Consider the following 23,128-nt stretch of genomic DNA (forward strand, 5'->3'; position numbering starts at 1 on the left):
ATTGAGAAGTTGGTCTTCACTATATTTTCAAATGGTTTTAAAAAGTCTTGAATTTAACTTGCCTTAAGATGCAGAAGTCTTTTTTCATATATTTATACTATATAAAATTGACATAAGCGAAGATCCATTGCTGATTACTTTGATTTCATACACAAAATATGTCGAAATCAACCCTTTTCTTTCTTTCTTTTTTAATGTTAAAACGTGAAACATTATCACATGAAATTTGTTAACCCTAAATCTGTAGTAGGGTTTTTGGTCAATAGAGGGCATTGTTGAACAACCATAGAACGAAGTTCAGAACTACAGTACAGTACAATGACTTCGGCTTCAAAGAACGCACAGCTTGGCTACAACTTCCACGATGCATTGCGAAAGCTGTCGTGGACAAAATCCAAGATCATGCCAATTTAGCACTTTTGCTGCTAGATTTAGCAACCTTCACTTCAAAAAAGCACGTAACAACTAATTTAACGTTATGCTGTAGTTAACAAAGCTATTTTGCACTGTATAACCGTTCTGAACCAAATCTAAACAACAGTTGTTTTGGAAAATCATCTTCAGCGTAGATTGATACTTTTCTCAATGTCATGCGCATTTTTTGATCCAATTTGAAACAATTGAACTGAACAAAACTTTACATCGTTTATTTCGATGACTAGGCCCCATACACAATGTTCATTTACTAGTTCAAGTGATTTTTTTGCCAGTCTGAGGCAAACACAGATTATAAAAAGAAGAGTGATCGAAAGACGCCAGTCTTTTCCACGCTGCCCAACCTCGCCTTTGCACCTCTGCCCTCTGCAGCTGACCTCCATAGTAGTGGGGGTCCACGATCAGCACATAGCTCCCAGCGGCCCCAGAGCACACCCCTAAGACCCCCTTAGACGAGTTATCCCTGTCCCCGCCCATCATGACAGGACATCCGTGTTGGCCAAAGTGCTGATGGAGCTCTTCCACGGCGACCTGCTCCAGCTCTGCTCCTCCCTTTCTGACGTGCACCAACCTACAGGGAACGTCATAAAAATGAGACAGCACCAGAGAGGCTTCAAATGTCCCGATCCACTCCTTGGAACCTAGAAATGAGCTCGGCTTGTCCATCATGGACACCAAGGCTTGTTGGATCTCTGGGATGCTTGGTGGGGATCTGTTTTGGACCCGAGGTTTCACATTATATCCCAGCCAGGATGCCATAGTCTGGATGGTGCGGTATCCACACCCCCATCCTCTGTCATCTTGTCCATCGCAACCGTAATGGTAGTACTGGTAGCCCCCTGTGGCGAGGCTGATTTTCAGAGGCTCTGCAACAGGGGACGGCAGACCAATGTGGACGTTGCTCAGAAGAGTTGTCACCTTCGTCATAACATTTACATTTCCAACGGCGCTTTCACCCCAATCAATCACCAACTCGTCTCCTGATGTCAGATCACTTCGGTCCATGTTTAGAAGTCCTGTACAGTGATTTGATTCCTTCTCGAAGGTGCAAATGGCTGGCTTTACATCAACTTCCTATTTTGGAGCAACTGCATTATTCCTCCGTGTGCTAGATACGACCTTCCGGCGAAAATTTGTTCCTACAAATGACGTCAAAACAGAACAAAAAAAAAAGAGAAAAAAACCTAACCATTATCATTATCATTTTTTTTTTCAACCAGTGTTTGCCCAATCTATTTTACATTAGAAAAAGCTCACGGTATACCACTAAACAAGCAAGTCGCACAAAGTATAACTACTGAAATATGTAGTGACAAAATATGTAGATATTAAAGAAAGAACTTGGCAAATGCAAAGCAACTAGGAATATTACAGCAAACGGTCAACACCTTAAGTATTATAATTAATTATGAATAAGTTAATAAAATATACAAATATATACTGTATACACATCGTGAAAACGGGTAAAATCTATAATAAAATGGAATTTATACCACATGCAATTATGAGTTGTAAATTAAAAGAAAAACAAATTATAGAGAAATAAAATGAGAAGGAAAACATTATTGCGAATGTAAAAGAAAGCCTGAAGAAAGTTGAACAGGAACTTGTGAAGTATAAAAACACAATAAAGAGGGGAGCAAATTTAAATTGGAACCCAGATCCTCGCAACTGAGGCAGAAAAGTACTAACCACTAGGCTTGTGCTCCCCCTGTAGCCCAATGATTAGTGTTGGCATCATTGAGAAAGATAAAGTCCCACGTTTCTCCTGATATGGTGTTAAACATAATAACACCATTCGGACCGTACCAAGTTTTACCATAAATACATACATAATGTCCCCCAACTATAGTGACTTTGAAGTTAAAATACATATGCTTGTAGTGCTGCCAATCTCGCGCAGGTTTTTGCAGCTCTCCACACAGTTCTCCAGAGTTCCTGCAGGTGGAAGCAGTGCACCTATAGCCCAGTGTGGAGGCCCCTCTGCACCTTCGTTCATCACCGAAAATGGGTTCGTGCATGAGGAACTGACTCATGGACCTCCTGCTGCATTGCTTCCTGAAAAATGACAGCATGAAAACGTTACTTTTCTAACATAACAGAAAACAAGACTCAGTTAAGAGTATAGTTGATAGTGTTAAAAAAGATAACCCATGTGTTTTATGCATTACAGTATACTGCATCTACTTATGTCCTGTCTGGAGAAGAGAGCTTCTCCAACCAAATGGGGATTCCTCACAGCGCCAGCTTGAAACCACTTTAATTCTGAAAGAATTTATGGGTGGAAAAAAAAACCCAGAGTATTAAATGGTGTAATTAGGATGTAAGAAACCAGATCTGTGAGCACTAATTTTAAATCAAGCTTCTATGTGCCCTCTTGTTATTATTATTATTATTATCAATAATTATTATTTAATTTATTTATTTTGTTTTTTTTTGTTTTGGGCGGCATGGTGGTCGACCGGTTAGCACGTTCGGCTCACAGTGAAGAGGTCGTGGTTTCGATTCCCGGCCTTCCTGTGTGGAGTTTGCATGTTCTCCCCGTGCCTGCGTGGGTTTTCTCCGGGTACTCCAGTTTCCTCCCACATTCCGAAAACGTGCATGGTGGATTAATTGATCACTCTAAATTGCCCCTAGGTGTGATTGTGAGTGTGTATGTTTGTTTGTTTCTGTGTGCCCTGCGATTAGCTGGCAACTAGTTCAGGGTGTCCCCCACCTACTGCCCAATGACAGCCGGGATAGGCTCCAGCACGCCCGCGACCCTTGTGAGGATAAGCGGTTAGGATAATGGATGGATGGTTGGATGGATGGTTTTGTTTTGTATGTCAATGCGTCATTTCTATGTGTTGATTTCTTTTTGTCCTTTGAGGTTATTGTAATGTTACTTCTTCTGACCTGCCAAGGACTGCAGATGGAAAGTAGCCATTGGCTAATTCTGGCATATTTACATGTAAATGTTCATTAATATGCACTGTCCCTTTTAAATAAAGAAATTACAAATATTGGTAGTACAAAGTAATAGGCCAGCCTGACAACTCATTGAACTCTCTGCAAGAATGAAATTAGTCCGAGCTGGTACTTAGCTGTTAGGCTTTACTCCATGTTTTGTAAGCTTCACTGACAGCACAGTCTCACAAGACATACAAAAAACTATTTTACTAGTATAGTCAATGTTGCCGGAGAACAAATGACTTTGACTGGGCATTTATTGCAAATCAGACGATACATTAATACAGTAATTTAGGAAAGTAATAGAAGTATATAAGTTATTTTGGGGCTGTTCAGAGTTGGCCATAAGATGGATGCAAGTCAATCTTTACCATGATTGCCTTCCGCTTGGACCGAAGTGTGGACACGGTTCATCACATCGTGTTTTGTTTGTTATTTGGTGCTGGGGTCCAACCATGTTAAACAGAACCTTCTCACGATGTGTACACAGGAACTGAATCTCAGCGCCATACTTTGTCAGTAGCCACTCCAGAGATGTGAGGAATACAGGTCACACAGCCTGTGAGCTTATAAGAGAACTTGAGAGAGGAAAACGTGTGACCTCTCACAAACTTCCACCAGTCGGAAGTGCAGCTACTCTAATTTGTCTGTCGCATGGATGCCAAGGATGTTTTGGAACACTACTCAGGCGCCTCTAATGACATCATTGTTGTTTCAGGATTACAACATACTGGATCAATGTCAGCTGGTGGATTTCCCGTAAAACCTACTGAACAAACAAATTCTAATGTTTTATCAATTTAAGACAAGTTTGTTTTTCAAACTGAATACAAAATAAACACTAGCTTTTTCAGTCACCATGATTATTTTTTTTGTCACCACTAATGTGATGAAAGCTGAGTAGAAGTCGATTAATGGACTTCAGGCTCGAGTCGACTGGCTGCATTATGATCTGCTACTTTTTCTCTATTAGTGCAAAGCATCAATGTTTCCTAATGACCATTAAGGGTTTTACGACTGCAGATTTTTTTTTTGCCATTGTCACTAATGTGATGAGAGTGCAGAGTCGAGAGTTGACTAGTCAATGACGTCAGCGACCCGCAACCTTTCTAGCATCATGAACCGGTGTCACATAGAGATGCATTTTGACAGACTGGTATAGAAACAACAAAAATTGGCTAATAGTAAGATGAGATGTTACAAACAAGTGATTAGCGACTAGTCGACTTCAAGCTGGAGTTGATTAGTCTGGTCAATCTCGAGCCAAGATGCATTGTGACTTACATTGACGACACTAGACAGGGGATAACATATACTCATGACACATTTGGCAATACTTGATCAAGTCATTCGATAGGGCACTAGTGTTATATACTGTAGTAGACGGGCTGAGATTCCAAATACAGCCATATTCTGGGGGAAATCTCAGCGGATCTGGATCCTGTCCTGGAATGCCCCCCACCCAGTCACATGTTGTCAGTGACGTGGGATCACAGCAAGGTCACCGTATTCCTGTCACCATGGACGCATACAAGCTGAAACAAGGAATTCCGGCCCCCAGTCGGTGGCTCCTAACTCGGCTCCGGTGTACCGAACAGCCCCCCTCGCCCCTCCCCTCCCCTCCATTCTTTTAGGTCAGCTTCCTGTCTTGTGTCGCGCCAGAGGAGTAGACCCAGCTGGCCACCAGCCCACAAACGTGGACGAGAAATGGGGACGCACATGAATGGCGGAAGTGGGCTGGAGGTGGCCTCAGTCTATATGCGCTCATAAAGCAATCAGCTTTAGCCTTGACAAACTTCAATCCAATTAAATGCAGGCCAAGCCACGCCCCCTACTACACACACACTGAACCCCCCCCCCCCCCCCCCCCGCGGTCACCTTCCACCCAATCCCTCTGATCACGAAGCATGGCTCGCAGCACGTACCTTGTCTCCCTCTCCCATTCTGACTCAGACATAAGCAAACAGCCCTTTGCGAGAGCAAACACGGCAACAATCTGTCAACATTGTCTCCTTAACTTGCTTAAAAGCTTTAAAGCTGCCGTTCATCATGTGGAGGCACACACGTGCGCTTCCAGGAAGTGCAATTTGAAGGAAAATCCTGCTTTGGAATTGCGCCGAGAGGTTATTGTTGAAATTCGACTGCATCCGAGCGAGGAGCCGTGACCCCGCCAATGCAGCCGAGCAACATATTGGAAACGGGCCTCAGTCTGAGCAGAGTGCCAATCAAACGTGAGCGTTGCCATCTTTGGCAAGGTCGACTCCTGCCCTGCGCGAGACTACCGAATTGCTCACCGTCTCTGTGAATAAACTGCACGCCAACGAGTCATGCTGTCGACCACTTGCGTCACTGAAGTGTGTGACATTGCATTACATACACACACACACACAGTCACACACACACTCCCTCCCCTAGCCTCCCCTCCCACAGCATCCTATGGGCTACACAGAGGGAACTTCCAGGAAAGATCCATGCCTTTTAATAGCTGCGCTTCTACGGGGTCACGGCCCGGATGTTTAACGTTGGCATACACGTCTGACGCGTATTTGATTCTCATGCAAGCGATCGGGCACCATTCAGCTCGACTGTTTCCGTGAGACGAATAAAGCAAGCAGCCATCATGCCTCCTGTTGTGTGACTGAGGGCCATTTGTGTCATCACATCACAAGGAAGCTATATCATGTCTCGCCTATTTTAGAAACACTGCCCGCTCACACTAGCGAGGCTGCCATGGACAAGATTCTTGGTATCCGCTGTTGCTTCCTGTAGCGTAAAATTGATTGGGATTGGTCAGATTGGATTGGAGGTGTAGAAACAATCTTGGGAAGGAGGTTTGACTGCATGTGACCTCCAGTGCAGCAAACCACAACTGAACACTGAAGAGATCATGAACCTAGAGACCAGCTCTAATGATCTCAGCCACCATTACTCATCGTTTTTTTTTTTTTTTTTTTTTACTGTTTAGCCTCATTTTTTCTCTTGTCCAATTATTCCCACAGTGTAAAAGACACGATTTGTACTTTTTTTTTATGGGTCAAAAGCAGTAATTATTTTAAATGGAACAAAAATCGAGATTATTGACATTTTTGGCAACAATTTTAGCTATCCCAACAAGGCAAGACAGTTTTTTGCTCCGTAACAATTTTTTTTTTTTTACTTGTCCCCATCATGAGCCGTCACCTTACCGTGGTGGAGGGGTTTGTGTGTCCCAATGATCCTCGGAGCTAAATTGTCTGGGGCTTTAGCTGGTCTGTATTCCACATGCGTTTTAAGTTCAAAGGGGCCCGACATTGCACATGCGACTAAAGGACAGAAAAAAGCCAAATTGTGAACACATCCATCCGTCCATCCATGCATTATCCAAACCGCTTATCCTCAAGAAAATCGGAACTGTTCCAGTTTGTATTTTATGCGAGGCCATGGAAAACGACTTCCGGACAGCTTCGAATCAATTCTGGTCCACGGCAAGTAGTGCATCATTAACGCTGTGTATAGTGGAGATGGGGTGCTGCAGACCTCAACTTGGAACGTTCTGAGTCGGTGGGGAAAATACTTCATAGACCTCCTCAATTCCACCGACACGCCTTCCACTGAGGAAGCAGGGGGTGCTTCGAGGAGTAAGGCGTACCGAGTACCCCTAATACGGGCTGTTCGGTCTCGTTACGACCGATGTCAGAATTTGGTCCGCATTACCAGCAGTAAGTCGGATTTGTTTCAAGTGAGGGTTGGACTCCGCCAAGGCTACCCTTTGTCACCAATTCCGTTCATAACTTTTATGGATAGAATTTCTAGGCGCCACCGAGTCATTGAGGGGGTCGGGTTTGGTAGTCTCAGTATTGCATCTCTGCTTTTTGCTGATGATGTGGTACTGTTGGCTTCGTCAAGCCACGATCTCCAACTCTCACTGGAGCAGTTCGCAACCGAGTGTGAGAAGCGGTTGAGATGAAAATCAACACCTCCAAATCTGAGACTTCTCCTGGTCTCAGATTTCGAGGTGGAGTATCTTGAGGTCTTGTTCGCGAGCAAGGGAGCATGAAATATGCGGATGGTTGGATTTTTACTTTTTTCTTTAAGTAGGGGGAAATAAAAGGGACATTTAATCTCATTTCTTTGTTGAGAAATGTGGGAAAGTCATTTTTCACAACAGCAAATCGTAAAATATTTTGTTGAATTGCCCAACTTAAAATTTTAACAACATTTGTTGCCTTGAAATTTTGAGTTGACACAACTTTTTTTTTGGTGGACAGTTCAGTGGCCACTGCTTACATAATCTGGAACTGGAAAAATGCACCTAAGGACTATACAATTTGTTAACACCCACACGCACACCCACACACATTTCACGACCCTTGTTGACTTGGAAAAGTAAAGTAAAGTGCACATAAGGAAACCAAACGTCAATGCTGAATTGTCCAATTCAAAGCCAAGCCAGGTTGCATCTGGACGCTGCTCTCCAGACATAATGACTCTTCAGAGTCATTTGATAAATAAATTTGAGGGGAAAAACACCCAAGCAAGCAAATGGAAAGCACCCAAACAATGGATGGGAAGTCTCCGCACCTTGTTAGCGAGCCACTATTTACCTTTTGGGAGACATTCTTTATAAACAGCGAAAGAGCTCTCGTTGACATAACAATGAAAGAAAACACTTTTGGGTGCAGTGGGATTGTCACCACGCGGACAATGCAACCGTATCCCCCTGAGCATCAATTATTAAAAAAACCAAAAAGGATCCGTTTTTAGAAACACCTACCGGATAAGCAGCGTGGATCCTTAAAAGAGCCTCGTTTCCAATTAACGGGCCGAGGCGCGCGGACGGTGCGAGCGATGCGGAGACCGCCATGGACTTTCCCGGTGAGTTTTTCGGGGACCGTTTTTCTCCCCCTCCGAGCGCGGCCTCGTCCTCGCAGCTCGCGCCTTTGGGAGGGCGCGGGCGGCTGCGGGGGTGGGGGTGGTGAGGCAAATAAAAAGCTTTCGCCAAAGCCAAGCGGTGATGCAAACGCGGTCTGCTGGGGGAGGGAGAGGGAGGGGGTCTGGTTCTCTCTACGACACAGACAACTGGACTTCCTCGCCGCGGAGCTTGTTTTGGGGGGTTGCGACTTTGCTGGCCGCTGCAGGCTTCATTGATGCGCATTTTGCTGGCATGTTGTTGAAAGATGAGGCAGCCGTGTGCGAATGTTGCAGAACACCGGTAGAGGTAAGAGCCTTGTCATGTTTTCTGATCAGGTGCGTCATGTGCTGACAAAGCATGACCCAGCATGTGTGCGCAAATAGGGAATATTGACAATGGCCGCTGCGGGCTTTGGACTCTCATTCATGCTTCGGAACGGGACACACGCGGAAAGCAACAGAGCACAAGTCTACTTGATCCTTCTTTTGGATTTAGTGACGAGAGGTAATTTTCTGGCTCTGATCGCTGGGTGCAGTCATATGGTCCAACTGTGTGCAAAAGCAGAAAGGGCTGAGGGTGGACTGTGCCTGCACGCGCTGCAGCGCATTCCCCAGGCACTACAAATACTGACCGATTCGTTCAGTATTCTTAATGTAAGCAAGACAATAGACGTTTTCCCAGGTGCCAAGGTGTTCAAGTCAGGTACAATGATGTACTTTGGGGGTGATGGCACAGTAAAAACACTGAATATAAGGATTCTTCCAGGCAGTCTGGACTTTGGAAAATTCGTTATGCTCTTCATATGTCGCCATGCTCACAGTCAGGATAAGGAATATAAATACATCTGTTAATGTATGATTTCATTCATCTGAAGTTGTTCAGCAGAGCAAAGTTTCAATTTGAGTTTCTGAGGAGGAAAGTTATTTTTGGAGGCATTTTAGCAGGGAAATTGAAACGGCAATTAAGTAACCAAGTACATATCTGTTCAGGAAAACTATTTGAAGTTCACAGTAATTGACTGGAGGCTCATTCATAATTCGACTGAATATCAATATATGATACTGATAGAATTATCCTTGACAAAGTGATCTACAAGAAAGGGGACAATATGGGCTGTGGATACTGGAAATGGAAAGAAATATGTGACAGTAAAAGAATGCAGGTTGGGCAAGAGGTGGTCCGATCCATTTCGGACCAGGAAGACAGGTTAGGGCAGGGGTGTCGAACTCCAGTCCTCAAGGGCCGCTGTCCTGCCTGTTTTCCATCTCTTCCTGCTGCAACACACCTGTTTCAAACGATCAGCTCATCAGTAAATTCTGCAGGAGCCTGATCTTGATCCCGATCGTTTGAATCAGGTGTTTTGGACGAGGAAACTTCTAAGACATGCGGGAGGGCGGCCCCCGAGGACTGGAGTTTGTCACCCCTGGGTTAGGGGGTCCATGCAGTTGACACTATCGCACATCGACTGAGGCTAATTACTGCACTTAAGCTCTGCTGGTGGAAGCTATGTGCACACACTGAAGTGCAGTGACATGATTCCGAAAATGTGTCTACCTCGGCACATTCCACCACTGCAAAGTCTATGGAATTCGACTTGGGAAAAGCTGTCAAACTGCAATCGTTTTAAGTAACATTAAGCCCACAAACAGCACTGTCAGAAATAGGGCTGTACCTGGAGTCTCTCAAGGTTCAATCGTGTACCCCCTGCACTTTTCTCAAAAAGGACAACACCTGAGTCCCAAGACTTAAAACCTATAAATGCATGTCGAGGCAGTTGCGCCTAATGTGGGTGCTGACTATGCATGTTACAGCAAAGTTGTCACGTACTCAGGGTGAGCAGAGGTTATAATTGGGATTACAGCTCGGTCAAGGTGGAACTGACGTCACGACCATCCGGCCAGCCATCCTCTGTGAAGGAGGTCAGGAGTCAACGCTCCTCGAAATGGCATCTCCTCCTCTTCGGCCGGCTCCCACATTTAGCCTCCTGCCATGTCGGAGCGGGTGAACCCGCGACGTCACAACCTCGCGTGCGCATCCCTGCGCCTCTGGGACGCTTGCCACCGTCCGCCCAAAGCCACTTGTGTGCGGCGCGGCTCGAATTTAAAATAGATTAGCCGGCTGACGTGGTTCGTCGACCATTTCAATTCTCCCACCGCGTGAGGTGATAACGCAGGTCCGCACATTCTCACGTAGGCAACTGCAGAGGGGCAGAGGTCAAAGTTAATCCTCATTTGTTATGTTTGCAAAGGAGGCTAATGATTTGCACACACCTCTGCCACCAGAGTATGCGTTCAAGAAAGTGTTGACCCACTGAATGAATTCATCAATCATTAAGAGTGGGACTGGGGGCCTTCCTTCTGAGTCACTGATCAGACCCTCGCATGCCTCCGTCTTCGCGGGAAAGCTCCTTTTCCGCAAGCCTTCGATGAAATGGCATATAAGAGACATGCCTGGATGTGTTTGAATCAAGGTCAGACTGAATAAAACGAACAAATTAGACAAAACGTTCTATCTAATGACACCTGTCAAATAAAAGCAAGCGGTAGAGGGGGAAACATGAGCTCCCTCTCAGTGGCAACAACATCCAGAAATCTGAAAGTCCACTTGAAAAGTTCAGTACTTGCATTAATGAACGACTTGAATTTGTTTTTGCTCACAACAAAACAAAAGGCTATTCAAGTTAAACTCGAAAACATTTTTTAAAGCATGTCTCATGAATGCTTTTACCGTACATGTGATGCATCTGATATAACCTTCGAAGCAGTCTTATGCACTGCGCTTGTTGCCCGTCAAATTCTGTGGACTATTATACAGTACCTGCGTTTTACACAGAGGCATATATAGTGCAGAATACTCAACTCGAGTTTGGATTTGACTAGTCACTGTATTTTATACAGATGGACATAGTGCAGACTAGTCGATTCAATCGACTAGTTCCTAATCACTTGCGTCTCGTTTGTGGATGGTTGGTCATCCGTTTGTAAGTTCATACATTTTGCTCTTGACAAATACTTTTGAACAAACCGAAATTCATTAAAAGTAGCTGAGTTTGACAAACAAAAGTAACAATGAAATGAAAACTAACTATAGAGAAAAATGTAGTAAAACAATGACGTCTGTGACATCGCATGCCGGGTGTTCTGAGGTCACCCAATGGTTGCATTTCTGGGTACTACTGGCAAAATTGTGCTGCAGGTCTGTCTAACTTCATCTCGCCTTCATCTGATGATCCTCTGTATCATCGCGTCCTGCGTCACATTGGGGCTGCAGTCAAAGAGTGCATTCAGCTCGAGGTGCACAAGGGCCAGGCGGCGTGCCCACATGACAAGACAACAGGAGACCTGCTCTCATTTGCCAAGCACACCCGCTGAACCGGCCTCGAGTGAACACAATGCGCCAGCCGCCGCGCGCATTCTGGCCAGCTCAAACACAAATTCAAATTCAAATCGAGAGTTACCTTGGAAAACGACTCGCAATAATGAGGGGGTGAAACAAAAATAAATGAATGCAAATACAAATCACAATTAGGCTATTCCTCCAAAATCATTCAACCCTCATCACAACTGAAGTTAAGGTTTGCTGACTCACAAATTGCAGTCGTGTCCGGCTGTGGATAGCGGCGGCAAGTGGTCATCGGCTCTGCAACATAATAAATAGAATGCGTCTCACATGATAGCAAAAAATGCCGTCACGTTTTGTGGGGATAATCTTTTTCATGGGGCTCATCACAATTGCTCTGTTTGGGTTACGCCACACACTGCGCATAAGAATCAATCACGTGTGGGACCAAATGCACAATTTCATGGCAAGAGGACAGCTTCTGCCAAGGCTTATTATATCATCGCTTATTTGGATCAGCACCAATTTGCCTCACCACCTTATCTGCACTAAAATTAGACATTGCCACAGCATTTCATAGAAATTACCTACGTTTTTTTTTGTTTTTTTTTTACATTAAGCCTTTCCCAACCAAAATACGTTGGAATTTGGACAAAAGAAAATTCTGCATTCTGGAATATTGTAATCCATAAAAAACACAGTAATTACATAAATAAATACAATCAAACAGTTGTCACACTACATCAGTTAAATCTTTCACCTTTGTGGCCACCTCGGGGCCGTAAAAGAAATGTTTCAGAGATGCCTCAACTCCTCTCAGCTCCTCACTACGGCGCTGATATTAGTCCTTCTTTGCAGTGGTTACATAACATGACTGTGAGTTCTGTTATAATGTCTCTATAAATGTTGCTACACTGTGTGCATTCGATCAGTTATGAAAGGGTTACGGCACTGAAATTTGCTAGTTAGTGTTTGCATTAAGCTACCTGACCGAAAGGCTACGCTATGTGGTTTGTGTATTCTCTGTGGTGTATGTTTAGTTTGAGAGTAATCTTTTTTTCTGAGGAATGGTTCCCTCTCTCACGTCTGGCACTCTAAAAAGAGTTGGGTTAAAAATAACACAATTTTGGGTCAAAAAAGGACCGATCCACTACTTGGGTCAATTTGACCCAACTTTCTGGGTTGTTTTCTGCAAAAACAACCGCAAAAATGGGTAGTTTTGGACAAAACAACTCCCAATACTGGGCTATTTTGTACAAAACAACACAAGAAAGTGAGTCAAATTGACCCAATTTGTGGATTGGTCCATTTTGACCCAGAAATGTGCTATTTTTAACCCAACTGTTTTTAGAGTGTGTGTTCTCAAGTCAAAGGAAAAACCCAAACACTCGAACGACGTAAAAAAATGTCAGTCGGGTCAGTGCTATTATGATGTACCGCTGTCAAAACAAAAGCGCCAAATCCCGTTGGAAAGCGTCTCAAATGAGCCATTTGTTGCAGGACTACTTGCCTTGCTGTTGATGGTGTTGGAGTGGACCTGCCCAAGCCTGCCATCCCCACTGAGGCCCATCTGCGACCTGAGAGTGCTGAACCATTTCATCAAGGAAGCGCAAGACGCCGAAGTTGCCATGGTGAGGCCGCGGGGATCGCGATACGGCCAACGGTTAACGGCCACGCCATTGCATCAATCCTGCGCTTGTCTCCTTAGAAGTCATGCCGGGATGGATGCACCCTGGCCCAGTCCGTCAGCATTCCCCAAACCAGAGTAGACTTTGATGTCTGGGAGAGGAAAAACGTAAGACATCCACTGACGTTGTTTTGCTGCGGGTTTTTTTTTGCCTCCCGATGGCTTAGCTGTACTTGGGGCGTGTGACTTGTGTTTGGGGCAGGCCCTGGAGAAAGCCCAGGAAGTGCAGTGCGGCCTGTGGCTCCTGCAGCAGGCCCTCAGTTTGCTGCGCAGCTCGGTTACCAACGCGGCGCTGCACGGCCACATCGACAACTTGGTGAGGAACGTGCTCAGCATCAACGCCGTGCTGCTCAGCCTCAACATTCCGGTGAGTCGGGACGGGCGCGTTTCTTCGCCGCACCAAGGCAGTCGTTTGTTTGTTTGTGTGGCCCAAAGCATCTGATGAACGTTGCATTTGTGGACTAAGAATTTTTCAGCCATTTTGCTCGTCAAACTGCCCTCGGCCTTGCGTTGCGCATGCCTTCCCTCAACTGTTTTCTGGGTTTGGTGCCGTTTGATGTCAACTTTAGCTGACAGCAGAGGGCGCAGAAGGGCAAAATGGCAACCCCCCGAAAATGGATTAATACAGGTGGATTCATCTTCGTCATTCTTATTCCACAAACACAAGATGAATCAGACTGTGTTTTCGACGAGTGGGGGCACCAAGAGCAGTTTTAAAGCAAAGGGGTGTGCATTCATACACAAGGTAACCAAGGTTATTTTAGTGAAAGAAAATGATTAAAATAAATTGAAATTGAAATGTATTTTATGTATTTATTTTTCTAACAAAAATGTTTATTTTTATAAGAAAAATAAAAACAAAAATTCTCTAATAAAAACTAACTGAAACTACATCTTGCGCTTATGAAACTAACGAATGTTACAGCAAAAAAGACCTTTGTTTTGATCTTCAATTAACATTATGCTTGAACTTTTGAGGTTCATTTATTTCGTTATTGCTGTACAGAAGACTGAAGGTCAAACACTCTGAAAATTAGAGTTTAGTTAACTTTATTACTCAATAATTTTTTTGCTTTTTTTTTGTTTTTAAATCTTGCACTCAACAAACATGCCAAATCTTAAAAAAAAAAAAAAGAGCTAACACTATAACTATTAAAAGCTTGACCAAAATGAAGCATGACAAAAATAAAACATATAAAAACTAAGAAACTGCTCTAAAAACTAATTAAGTGACTGAATTTAAAAAAAAACTCAAAACAAAAGCTAGCTATGATGAAAAATACAAAACTATTAACCCTGAAGTGACTTCTGTGCTTCACATAAGTGAAAGTACAATATGTAAAAACATTAACAAACAAAAGCGTCAAGACAATTAAATGCAAAGTAAAGAAATGGAAAAAAAGTAGCTTACTAATATAACATACAGACAAAAACAAGATTTGGGAAGATATGAAATGCTTTGAAAGACCATAATCAATATTAATGGGGGTAGGGGGGGTAATTTTTAACCTGTATTCAAACGAAATACTTACTCCATTTGCATGCAGCATAACAGCTCAATGCTGTTTCACCGTGTTTGCTTTGAACTGTAATTTATAATATTTATAGTAGTATATAGTATAGTATATAGTATTAAAGTAAAATTTGATGAAGGACCTTGCTTCAGTCAGGTTATTACTGTCAAATCTATCGTGTTGGTGAGTTTTGATCAAAATAGTACTGCTCCAAATAGGGATTGGAGTGCTCAGTGTGCAGTGACCTTTCCGTTTTTTTTTTTTTTTTTTAACCAAACAGTGAGCTTTTTTTGTGTTACAAAACAAGAGCCAATCTGTTCTCCTTTTCATTGAAAATAGTCTCTGTGCGCTGGAACACGTACCGCCCTTTAAACACATCTCAGCTTGCCAAATAGCAGTCTCATTGTCGATGCCAGGCTCTAGAAACGCCACTTAAAGCGCCGTATACATCATCAAATTATTAGGGATTTTTGGGGGTTCTTCTTCATCTCACTGAGACATTTTGGACAACCGTGCACTTTGTGGGAAAAGTCTGAGCAAGGCATGACTGTGCCCCAGGGAACAAACAAACACGGTCCACGGAGGATTGCTTGGACGGGCTGGAAAAAGCCCGGCAATCACCAAACACGGAGCGGTATCCACACCAGTGTCATTGGGCCCGAAAAATGCGCCGCAATTCCCACAGACGTCTTCCCAGAAGAGTGGAAACCATTTTAGTTGCACAAGGAGGGACACGATCCCTATTCTAGTTTCCTGACAAGTGGTCCACAGGAGCCTTCTAGTGGCACACAAAAGACTCACAGCCTGCGTCCAGTTCAGTTGTATTTAACTTTGAAGTACAATATGTTTGCATTGACCCTTTTACCGGCAGTTTGTTTTTGAAGTTGTATTTACGTGTGTGTCGATTCATGTTTTGGAAGGAATACACGCCTCCAGCGAGCTTGGCGGGCCTGGAGAGCACATGGCGGGCGTCCACGGGGGCCGATTTGCTCCAAGTGCACGTCAACTTCCTGCGAGGCAAAGTGCGCCTCCTTCTCACCGACGCGCAGGCCTGTCAGCAAGACGTCAGCTGATCGGCCCGTCTCTCCACTCCGAGCTTTCGCCGCTTTGTGCTGCCGAGGCGAGAGAAAGGCCTGCCCTTCTGATGACCTACTTGCTAGCTGCTAGAAGTGGTGTGCAATTGAGAAGAAAAACAAAGCACAAAGCCACAACCATCCTTTTTTTTTTTTTTTTTTTTGTAAACTAAGCTAAGTGAGGGCAAAGAACAGTCACAGCTCGAGGGAATGGCACCTTAAAATGTCCTTGTGGACACACGCTACCAAAATCAGGCTTTTGGAAGAAGCGCGGCTCTTGCACTTTGGTGTATGTGCCAAATAGGACTGCACGTGGGTGTGTTTGTCTCTGCCCTGACAGTTTAACCTTTTGCAAGTGAAATAAGGAACGGGACCGAGAATAATTGATTACCTACAAAACCTGAACGAGGCCTTCACACACTTTATTTGTACTCAGTGACCAGGTTGCATATTTTTGTAAACAATGCGTAATGACTATTTATACAGATTTTCTACTTTTGAGCTTTGTTTTTTTTTCAATATTCATATTTCGGCGTGGCGAACAGACATTTGGGAAAGCCACCATTTGCTTCGTGCAGTCAACGGGGCAGCCAGAGTTCAATGAGAAGGACATGAGAACTGTGAAGCTGCTCCGTCATTATTTGTCCAGCAAACAATCAAGCAGAGCCTGCACAGTGATAGCCTGCTAATAAAAACAAAAACATCCTGCAAGCTAGCGCGTCTTTGATGAGCGGGAAAGCAGCCTGTCCCCGGAATCTGCGTCATTTGGACAAAATGGATGTTCAGCTATTCCAAACTAGTCGACTTTTCTTCCTTGTTGTTTTCCTCATTTTTTTTTTACTTGTTGCGCAAGTGCAAGATGCTTTTTTTAGGATGTTTGCACATGTTTTCCTTTCCTTTTTTCACATTACCAGTCCAATCACTGTAAAAGTTGCTATTTAAATACAAAATATTATTCTTGGATAAAGAAATCATAGAAAGAAGTGGTCTGTCATTTTTCCTGCTTGCAAATGAAAAAAGGTGATCTGACACCGCTTCCACATTTACAGAAGCAAACACATTCCCTTAAAAAAAAAAAAAAACTGTATTTCTGAGTAATTTTTGGGTCTCTGCATTTGAGCGTATTTTTCCTGTTTTATTGACTTTTTTCCCCCCCATAATTTTTTTCCTTTGGTTTTTCAGATTTTTTTTAGTTGAGTAGTCTGAGTTTTGGTATTGTTTTTTTCTGCTTTTTAGACTTTTTTTTAATGACGGAAAAAAAATCCATTGAACATGAGAAATACTCCCCCCCAAAAATACATTAAAACCCCACAAAAACAAAAAACATTTTTAATTGCGAATGTCATATGTAAGTGCACTACTGTGAGAAAAAGGAATAAAACTCACTAATTGCTATCTGTCTTACAGCTCAATTTATTTGTGGTTTTACAAACACAGGACTTCCACTAGCAAATGTTTGGGACTCATGAGGAAAACGAAGGTTATGTGAAGCTTATCAAGTACTGACACCCAGTGGACATTCAATACAACAACACTGGTTGCCAAATAAAAATGACTGTACACTAGCGATGTGAACAATATTCAGTGCATATGGTAAGCACTTTATGCACTGAAAAGGCATGCAAAACTAAAAAAAAAAAACATGTTGCTGACACACTAGGAAAAAAACAACTCAGTCACACGTTTTAACTTGGCTTTAAAGGACACAAAAAGAACCCTGCCAGTGACCTGAAACGAATAGCTTCGCTGATGATGACGAAGGTGAAAGTCGTTTTAGCATAAACTTTTTTTTTTCCTGGTGGTGCAGCAATACTTTTCCGTACAAAACCCAAGTCAGTCCACCAAATAAATGCCGTTTGACGCACACACATGCAAGTTAACATCAAATCTTCCCGCTGCTTCTTGGTCAGTCACTTAGGATCGGGGTAAAAAACCTTGATGTGAATAGCCGAGTTGTTGCGCGTTCGCGTCAGGGGCTCGGCGGCCTCGTCGGGGTCCTCCGGCTCCAGGTCATCCACCAGCTCGACCGTGGAGGTGTTGGCTGCCAGCTGCAGCGCCCCCTGGCTGCTGGCTTGCAGCTGCAGCGCGATGTTGATGGCCCGGTTGATGGCCAGGCCCAGGCCGTGCACGCAGATCTCTCGGTGGCCGCTGCCACCGTCCAACAGCTTCTGGCAGCGGGCGAGCTGCGCCCGGAAGTCCGTCTTCATGTTGACGTACACGTCGTTGCGCCTCTTCGGGAGCTTGCGGGGGAGTCGCTTCCGGAGGGTGTACTCCACCGGGTCGATGTCGACAGCACACGGGCTGTCGTAGGGCTGCGCGGGGGCGACCGCGGGGAGGGACGACATCCCGGGATTTCGAGGCTCGCTCATGTCCTACCCAAATGCTGCATTGGGACGAAAGTTGAATCACCTCTGACTAAATGTCTCCACCTTACGTCACTACCACGTCACACTGCAGCACTGAACGCTAATTAAGGCACGCAAAATCGGCTAACGATCGCCAGCAAATATGCTTTCTTCTTCTCAAGCAAACATTTCACATTAAATCAAAGTCTGATTGCAGCATTTCTTACCTGGGACTCGTAATTGGAAAATTCTCTTTTCCCCCCTCGTCGCTTAGCACAGTAACATCTTAGCACGAGTTGTAACAATGACCCGGAAGTAGAAGAAAACAGGAAGTGGCCCATATATGGCCTCGCTAACGATCGCCGGCGTCATAATAAGTCTGTTTTTTACTATCCAACCAACAAATCAACATTAGATCGTAGCCGTATGTCTGCAGTTTTTATTTGCGGCGGATAATTATTATTAAAAATGTTTCTTTATTTGTCACCGCGTTGCGTGGTAGCGCCCTAGCGCAAGCTGTCCGACCGTGGCCCAGAATAAAATGGTGAAAATTAATTTATTCGCAATTAAAAAACACGTCTTATAAAATACTGAAAACGATTTTTCAAATTGACTAGATTAAAAATAACACAACAAGGGGGGAAAACTCGGAAAATTCAATGCAAATGATCAAATCGAAGATGAAAAAAAACCACATAAATGACATAAACGTGTGCGTCTATAAAGCATTACCTCCAAAAACAAATAGCAAGAAAAAAAAGAAAGAAAAGAAATTACACCTCTGTTTATAGGTCAAACAGCGGGGTCTGGCGTCACCTAGTGGCTAGTGATCTGTCAAACAAAGAACACGAAGCGAATACAGTAGATGTATTTTGTCATCTTTTTTTAGAATATGTATGCAGAAGGTTTTGAGGGCAGTGGGGGATGTTTTCTTCCCAGTATATTGATAGATCAGTGCACATTAGAATGTCTATTCGTATTAATATTATTGACTAGGAGCTTCAATAAAGACACCGGGTGCACACACTGGCTATGAATGTCTTTAATGTTTCCCGGATCAGTATCACAGCATACAGTGAATAATAACTTCTAAAGTAAACAGAAAGATCATCAGCTTAATATTTCCTCTACTTTTTAGCACCTTTTTTCCAAAATGCCACTCTTGAACAAATGTATTATCAAATCTGGGGTTTCTGATTAAAGAAAAAAAAAACTAAAAGAAAACTAGTAGACAACAGGTGCAACTTTGCGTCGGAATACGAGCAGGAAGCTATGCGCATGTGTGTGTTTGCTATTGTGTGCTTGCATGTGCCATTGACTTGAAACAGATGAGCTTTGTTTGACGACTCCCTTCAGAATCTACATAACGCAGGCAACACAGTGTGCTGACAGTATCGTAATATCTGTCGGAACTTAACTCTTGTGTGTGTGTGTGTGTGTGCGAGGCATCTTATGGTATCAAAGCCCTCATGTCGGACCCACATTAAAGTGGCTTTATGTAAACATGGCTACATGTGAAGTGAGCTAATCGAGGGCCTCTCTCACTGTGAACCAATGACGGGTTCCCTTCACCTCCCATTTTCTGGTGCACAAAAGCATGGCTGACTTTAACTTTAACATCGATGCAGAACTAAGCACATCATATTACGCTTCAATAACAGGGTCTACTTTCAAAGTGAAAGAATGCAAAATATTATGAGAGCGGCAATTAAATTGCTGGCATAAAATGATTTTTGTGTGTGTGTGTGTGTGTGTGTGTGTGTGTGTGTAATTTAGAGTAGCATTTAACCAGCATGATGAATTTCTGCTACAGTGTCTCGATGCTACAGAATGTCCACAGTCATAATAAGTGGGATGAGAACAAGACAAAACAAAATCAGCACGGCTGCCATTTCGTTGCAAACTGCACCTGTTGTCATGGGTTCTCATAAAATTTGGGCATTTCGTACCCCCCCCCCCCCAAAAAAGAAAAAACTATCAAGAAACGTAATATTTACAAATATTTTATCTGGTTGATTCTTACACTTAAAAATGTACACTTTTGATTCGTTTGCAGGTTTGTGTGTGTGTGGAAGTCCTTCAGCCATCTCACATCCTCTTTGCACACTGCAAGTCATCTTTCAGTGGCAGTTTATAAAATCGACAAGAAAGAAGAACAGCCCAGCGCGCAGTGCTTGCGGTATTCTGCTTCAGGTAGTGTCACAGTCCGTTCACCACATGCGCCCCGCCCCCCTCACTGATTTTGACCTCACAGGGGTACAAAAGCGTGGATCGGACATCCTCCGTAGGACGGAATAGCAAAAGTTTCATCTTGGCAAACAGAGAAGATACAAAGCTGGCCATGCCTTTAAATGTCAGCTCAGTGCGTCCCCTTTATGATTTAAGGCTTTCTCCAAAGTCTCTTTTTCTCATGGCAGTCGTCGTCGACTCTGCAGAGCTCCACCACAAAGGCTGTTTTTGTCTTTTTTGACATTGTGCAGGTGTCTCTACTTGCAAAACTCTCAGGTTGAGCGATCAGTGAGGTGGCGGCCTCCAGCACCTTTGTTAAGCCCCGCCCACCCCCTCCCCCTTTCGCAGTTTGGAATACAACGAAGAAGAAATCAAAGAAAGAGGCTAAAAGCTAGCACACCAGCAACGACAGCACCGGTAGGGAAAAAAAAGGGCACAGTCGGGGACAGCGACACTGTGTCGCTGTTTTAGGGACCCACGTACCCTGACTCCCAGCAGGCCAACCCACCTGTGTGCTTAGAGTCGCCATTTCAAGTCTTACTTCCCTTGGACGACAGGGTGGAAAAGGAAGAGCCGAATTATCATGAAACACACACGCGATGATATGACACCCACTTTTTGCGTCGAACCGAGCACACTTGAAGCAAACAATGAACGCGCTGGATAGAAGAATGAGTCACAAGTTCAGCTTTGGTACCTTGTGGAAGCGCTGCAGATGGCCGGAAAGCAGAGGTTTGCCGTCGCCGGCGTCACTACAACAGAAGGTTTGCCGAATAGCCACATGAGAGATGAGTGAGATGAAGAGCACGCTCAGATGTTTTCTTTTGTTTTTTCCTGAACCGACGCAGGGAGGCGACGCGCTTTTGTTTGATTGGGGAAATGTGCGACTTCTGGGCCCACCACCGACCAGCCCACCCACCCCCAATGATCCTCCTTTGAATAGACTTCATGCATAGATCCCCTAGCGCAAAATACCCAATTATAGACTTTCTCCTCTGTACACATATACAACTATATATTTTATATATACTTTCTCTATAACTATATTTTCAACCAAACAGAACGCAGTTGCACATAAAGAACAACAACTGAACGAGAGACAAGCAGTGAAAGAAAAGAAAAGCACAATCAAGGGCCACTTTGGCACTTTGTCATGAGAACACGTTTGTTAGTGGACAATAAATATTGTATTTTCTTGACCATGTTTGCCCTTCGTGGGAATGCAAACACTAACTTGGCACCGAGAATGCTGGTTGAATGAAAGTATAAGATACGAGATACTTTTCATCGCTGACCCCACTCCCTTTACAAACACTGGAAAACGGGTCAGGGAAAAGCAGGGTCAAGATACACATGTAGAAAAGAGAATGACACATAAGGGAATGAAACAGTAGGCGACGCCATTATACTCAGATTAATTCAAAACAAAGAAAAGGCGAGAGTCCCCTTCAAGAAATGGCAAAGGGCTGCTTGGAAAAACATCCCAACACTTTTTGAGAAGAGCCGTTTGTCCCAAAACGCACACGTGAGTTGCTACGCCGCACGCTCTCGAGCTCGGCAGCGCGATGCGGAGGTGGTGAAAATGTTCTCAGAGAGTCACCGAACCACAGATCCGGAGGTCCCCCCTTGTAGCTTGTTCGAAGCACAGCCAGTCTTCCTGGTCCTTGGGTGGTGCTGCTGTGTTGGCTCAGGCCCTACTATACCCTGGTGGTGGAGTGGGGGTGGGGCAGAGTGTTGTTGTGGCCTGTGGTTGGGAAGGTATTGAAGGCATGAAGGGGCTGCATGCTTGTGATGGTGCTGGGGATCATGGTGATGGTGTTGGGCGTCATCAGAGGCACGTCATCCGGGGCCCGGCGCAGTGCCAGCGTGTAGTCGGGCGGGCAGGACGGCCGCAGGATGTCGTGGGGCCGCAGGGGCTCCATGTCGTGGTGAGCGTCGTGCTCGGAATGCTTCATCTGCAGGGACATGATCTCCTCCTCCTGGCTGTGCGCCAGGTCGTTGGCGGGGCCGCCCCGCTGGGGAGAGAGCCGGTGGCGTCGCATCTCGTGCCGCTTGTCGCGCTTGTAGTAGAGGGCGGCGAAGGCCAGGATGTTGAGGAAGAGGAGGGAGGCTCCCACGGCGACCGTCACGCTCAGCTCCGTGGAGTAGTCGCGGGTGTCGCCGGGGAAAAGGACGGGAGGCGGACGCTCCGAACCGTCGGGCTCCGGGTCGTACGAGAAGGTAGGGTAGGGTCGATGGGTGGTGCGCTGGCCTGTAGTTCTGGTTCTGGGGGTGCCAGGGCCCGGGCCCGGGGGTGAGCGAGTGGTGGTTGAAAAGAGCTCATCGTGCAGATTATGGAGATGGGGGACCAACTCCAACCAGAAGGCCACCTTGTTGGCCCTGTAGTTGTCTCTGACGCGAGGTTTCAAGCCAATGTGGAGATACTGCTTGTCCTTGGAGTTGAACTTGGTCCAGATGACTTCTTCGAAGCGATTGGGCTTGGTGTGGATGAATTTGGTGTCCTGGGGCACTGGCAAGTTGGGATCCCTAGCGGAGGAGCAATGACACAACGTCAAGGTCACTTCACTGAACATCTGCTTGGTAAATCAACCAAAAACTCAGGCGGACCCATTGACGCTGAAAATCCACGAGTCAGTTCAATGCTCACGTCGGTATCGGAAACGGAA

At 44.7% G+C, this 23,128-nt stretch overlaps 4 protein-coding genes across 7 annotated transcripts in view; 1 reads left to right on the forward strand and 3 right to left on the reverse strand.

Annotated features, from left to right (window-relative positions):
- Positions 1–631: 631 nt before the first annotated feature.
- On the reverse strand, positions 632–13,312 carry ufsp1 (UFM1-specific peptidase 1). Of its 2 annotated transcripts, XM_086055236.1 has the most exons (3): positions 13,125–13,312; positions 11,864–11,914; positions 632–2,493 (listed from the first exon to the last, which is right to left on the reverse strand). In XM_086055236.1, the coding sequence occupies exon 3, from the start codon at positions 1,438–1,440 to the stop codon at positions 691–693; it is 750 nt and encodes a 249-aa protein (XP_085911362.1). In that variant the 5' UTR covers positions 1,441–2,493; positions 11,864–11,914; positions 13,125–13,312; the 3' UTR covers positions 632–690. The 2 variants fall into 2 exon arrangements, with proteins under 2 accessions (XP_085911362.1, XP_085911353.1); XM_086055227.1 differs by lacking the exons at positions 11,864–11,914; positions 13,125–13,312 and adding an exon at positions 8,138–8,528.
- epoa (erythropoietin a) lies at positions 8,138–16,362 on the forward strand. 2 transcript variants are annotated; one of them, XM_086055258.1, is made up of 5 exons: positions 8,138–8,238; positions 13,115–13,245; positions 13,323–13,409; positions 13,504–13,668; positions 15,736–16,362. In XM_086055258.1, the coding sequence occupies exons 1-5, from the start codon at positions 8,226–8,228 to the stop codon at positions 15,886–15,888; spliced, it is 549 nt and encodes a 182-aa protein (XP_085911384.1). In that variant the 5' UTR covers positions 8,138–8,225; the 3' UTR covers positions 15,889–16,362. The 2 variants fall into 2 exon arrangements, with proteins under 2 accessions (XP_085911384.1, XP_085911375.1); XM_086055249.1 differs by lacking the exon at positions 8,138–8,238 and adding an exon at positions 8,399–8,581.
- A 919-nt stretch (positions 16,363–17,281) lies between these two features.
- Positions 17,282–18,605, reverse strand: pop7 (POP7 homolog, ribonuclease P/MRP subunit). The gene is made up of 2 exons (XM_086055270.1): positions 18,461–18,605; positions 17,282–18,271 (listed from the first exon to the last, which is right to left on the reverse strand). Exon 2 carries the CDS (start codon positions 18,255–18,257, stop codon positions 17,799–17,801), a length of 459 nt encoding a protein of 152 aa, XP_085911396.1. The 5' UTR covers positions 18,258–18,271; positions 18,461–18,605; the 3' UTR covers positions 17,282–17,798.
- Positions 18,606–19,260: 655 nt separating this feature from the next.
- Positions 19,261–23,128, reverse strand: part of nlgn2a (neuroligin 2a) — a 66,347-nt gene continuing 62,479 nt past the window's right edge. For both annotated transcript variants that reach the window (XM_086055214.1, XM_086055205.1), the window contains one exon: positions 19,261–22,988. In XM_086055214.1, the coding sequence (XP_085911340.1) occupies positions 22,160–22,988 (829 nt within the window). In that variant the 3' untranslated portion in view covers positions 19,261–22,159. The remainder of the gene's footprint in view (positions 22,989–23,128) is intronic.

This window comes from Filicampus tigris, chromosome 2, assembly GCF_054856515.1.
Source record: "Filicampus tigris isolate MCC_2025a chromosome 2, RoL_Ftig_1.0, whole genome shotgun sequence".
Lineage (NCBI taxonomy): Eukaryota > Metazoa > Chordata > Actinopteri > Syngnathiformes > Syngnathidae > Filicampus > Filicampus tigris.

What these genes read in the sequence shown, in the direction of transcription:
- ufsp1 (XM_086055236.1), bottom strand. Translation starts at nt 1,440, where the DNA reads ATGGACCGAAGTGATCTGACATCAGGAGACGAGTTGGTGATTGATTGG.
- epoa (XM_086055249.1), top strand. Translation starts at nt 8,560, where the DNA reads ATGTTGCAGAACACCGGTAGAG. An exon ending in AAGACGCCGAAGTTGCCATG is followed by an intron (nt 13,246 to 13,322) that starts GTGAGGCCGCGG and finishes TTGTCTCCTTAG; the next exon opens with AAGTCATGCCGGGATGGATG. An exon ending in ATGTCTGGGAGAGGAAAAAC is followed by an intron (nt 13,410 to 13,503) that starts GTAAGACATCCA and finishes TGTTTGGGGCAG; the next exon opens with GCCCTGGAGAAAGCCCAGGA.
- pop7 (XM_086055270.1), bottom strand. Translation starts at nt 18,257, where the DNA reads ATGAGCGAGCCTCGAAATCCCGGGATGTCGTCCCTCCCCGCGGTCGCC.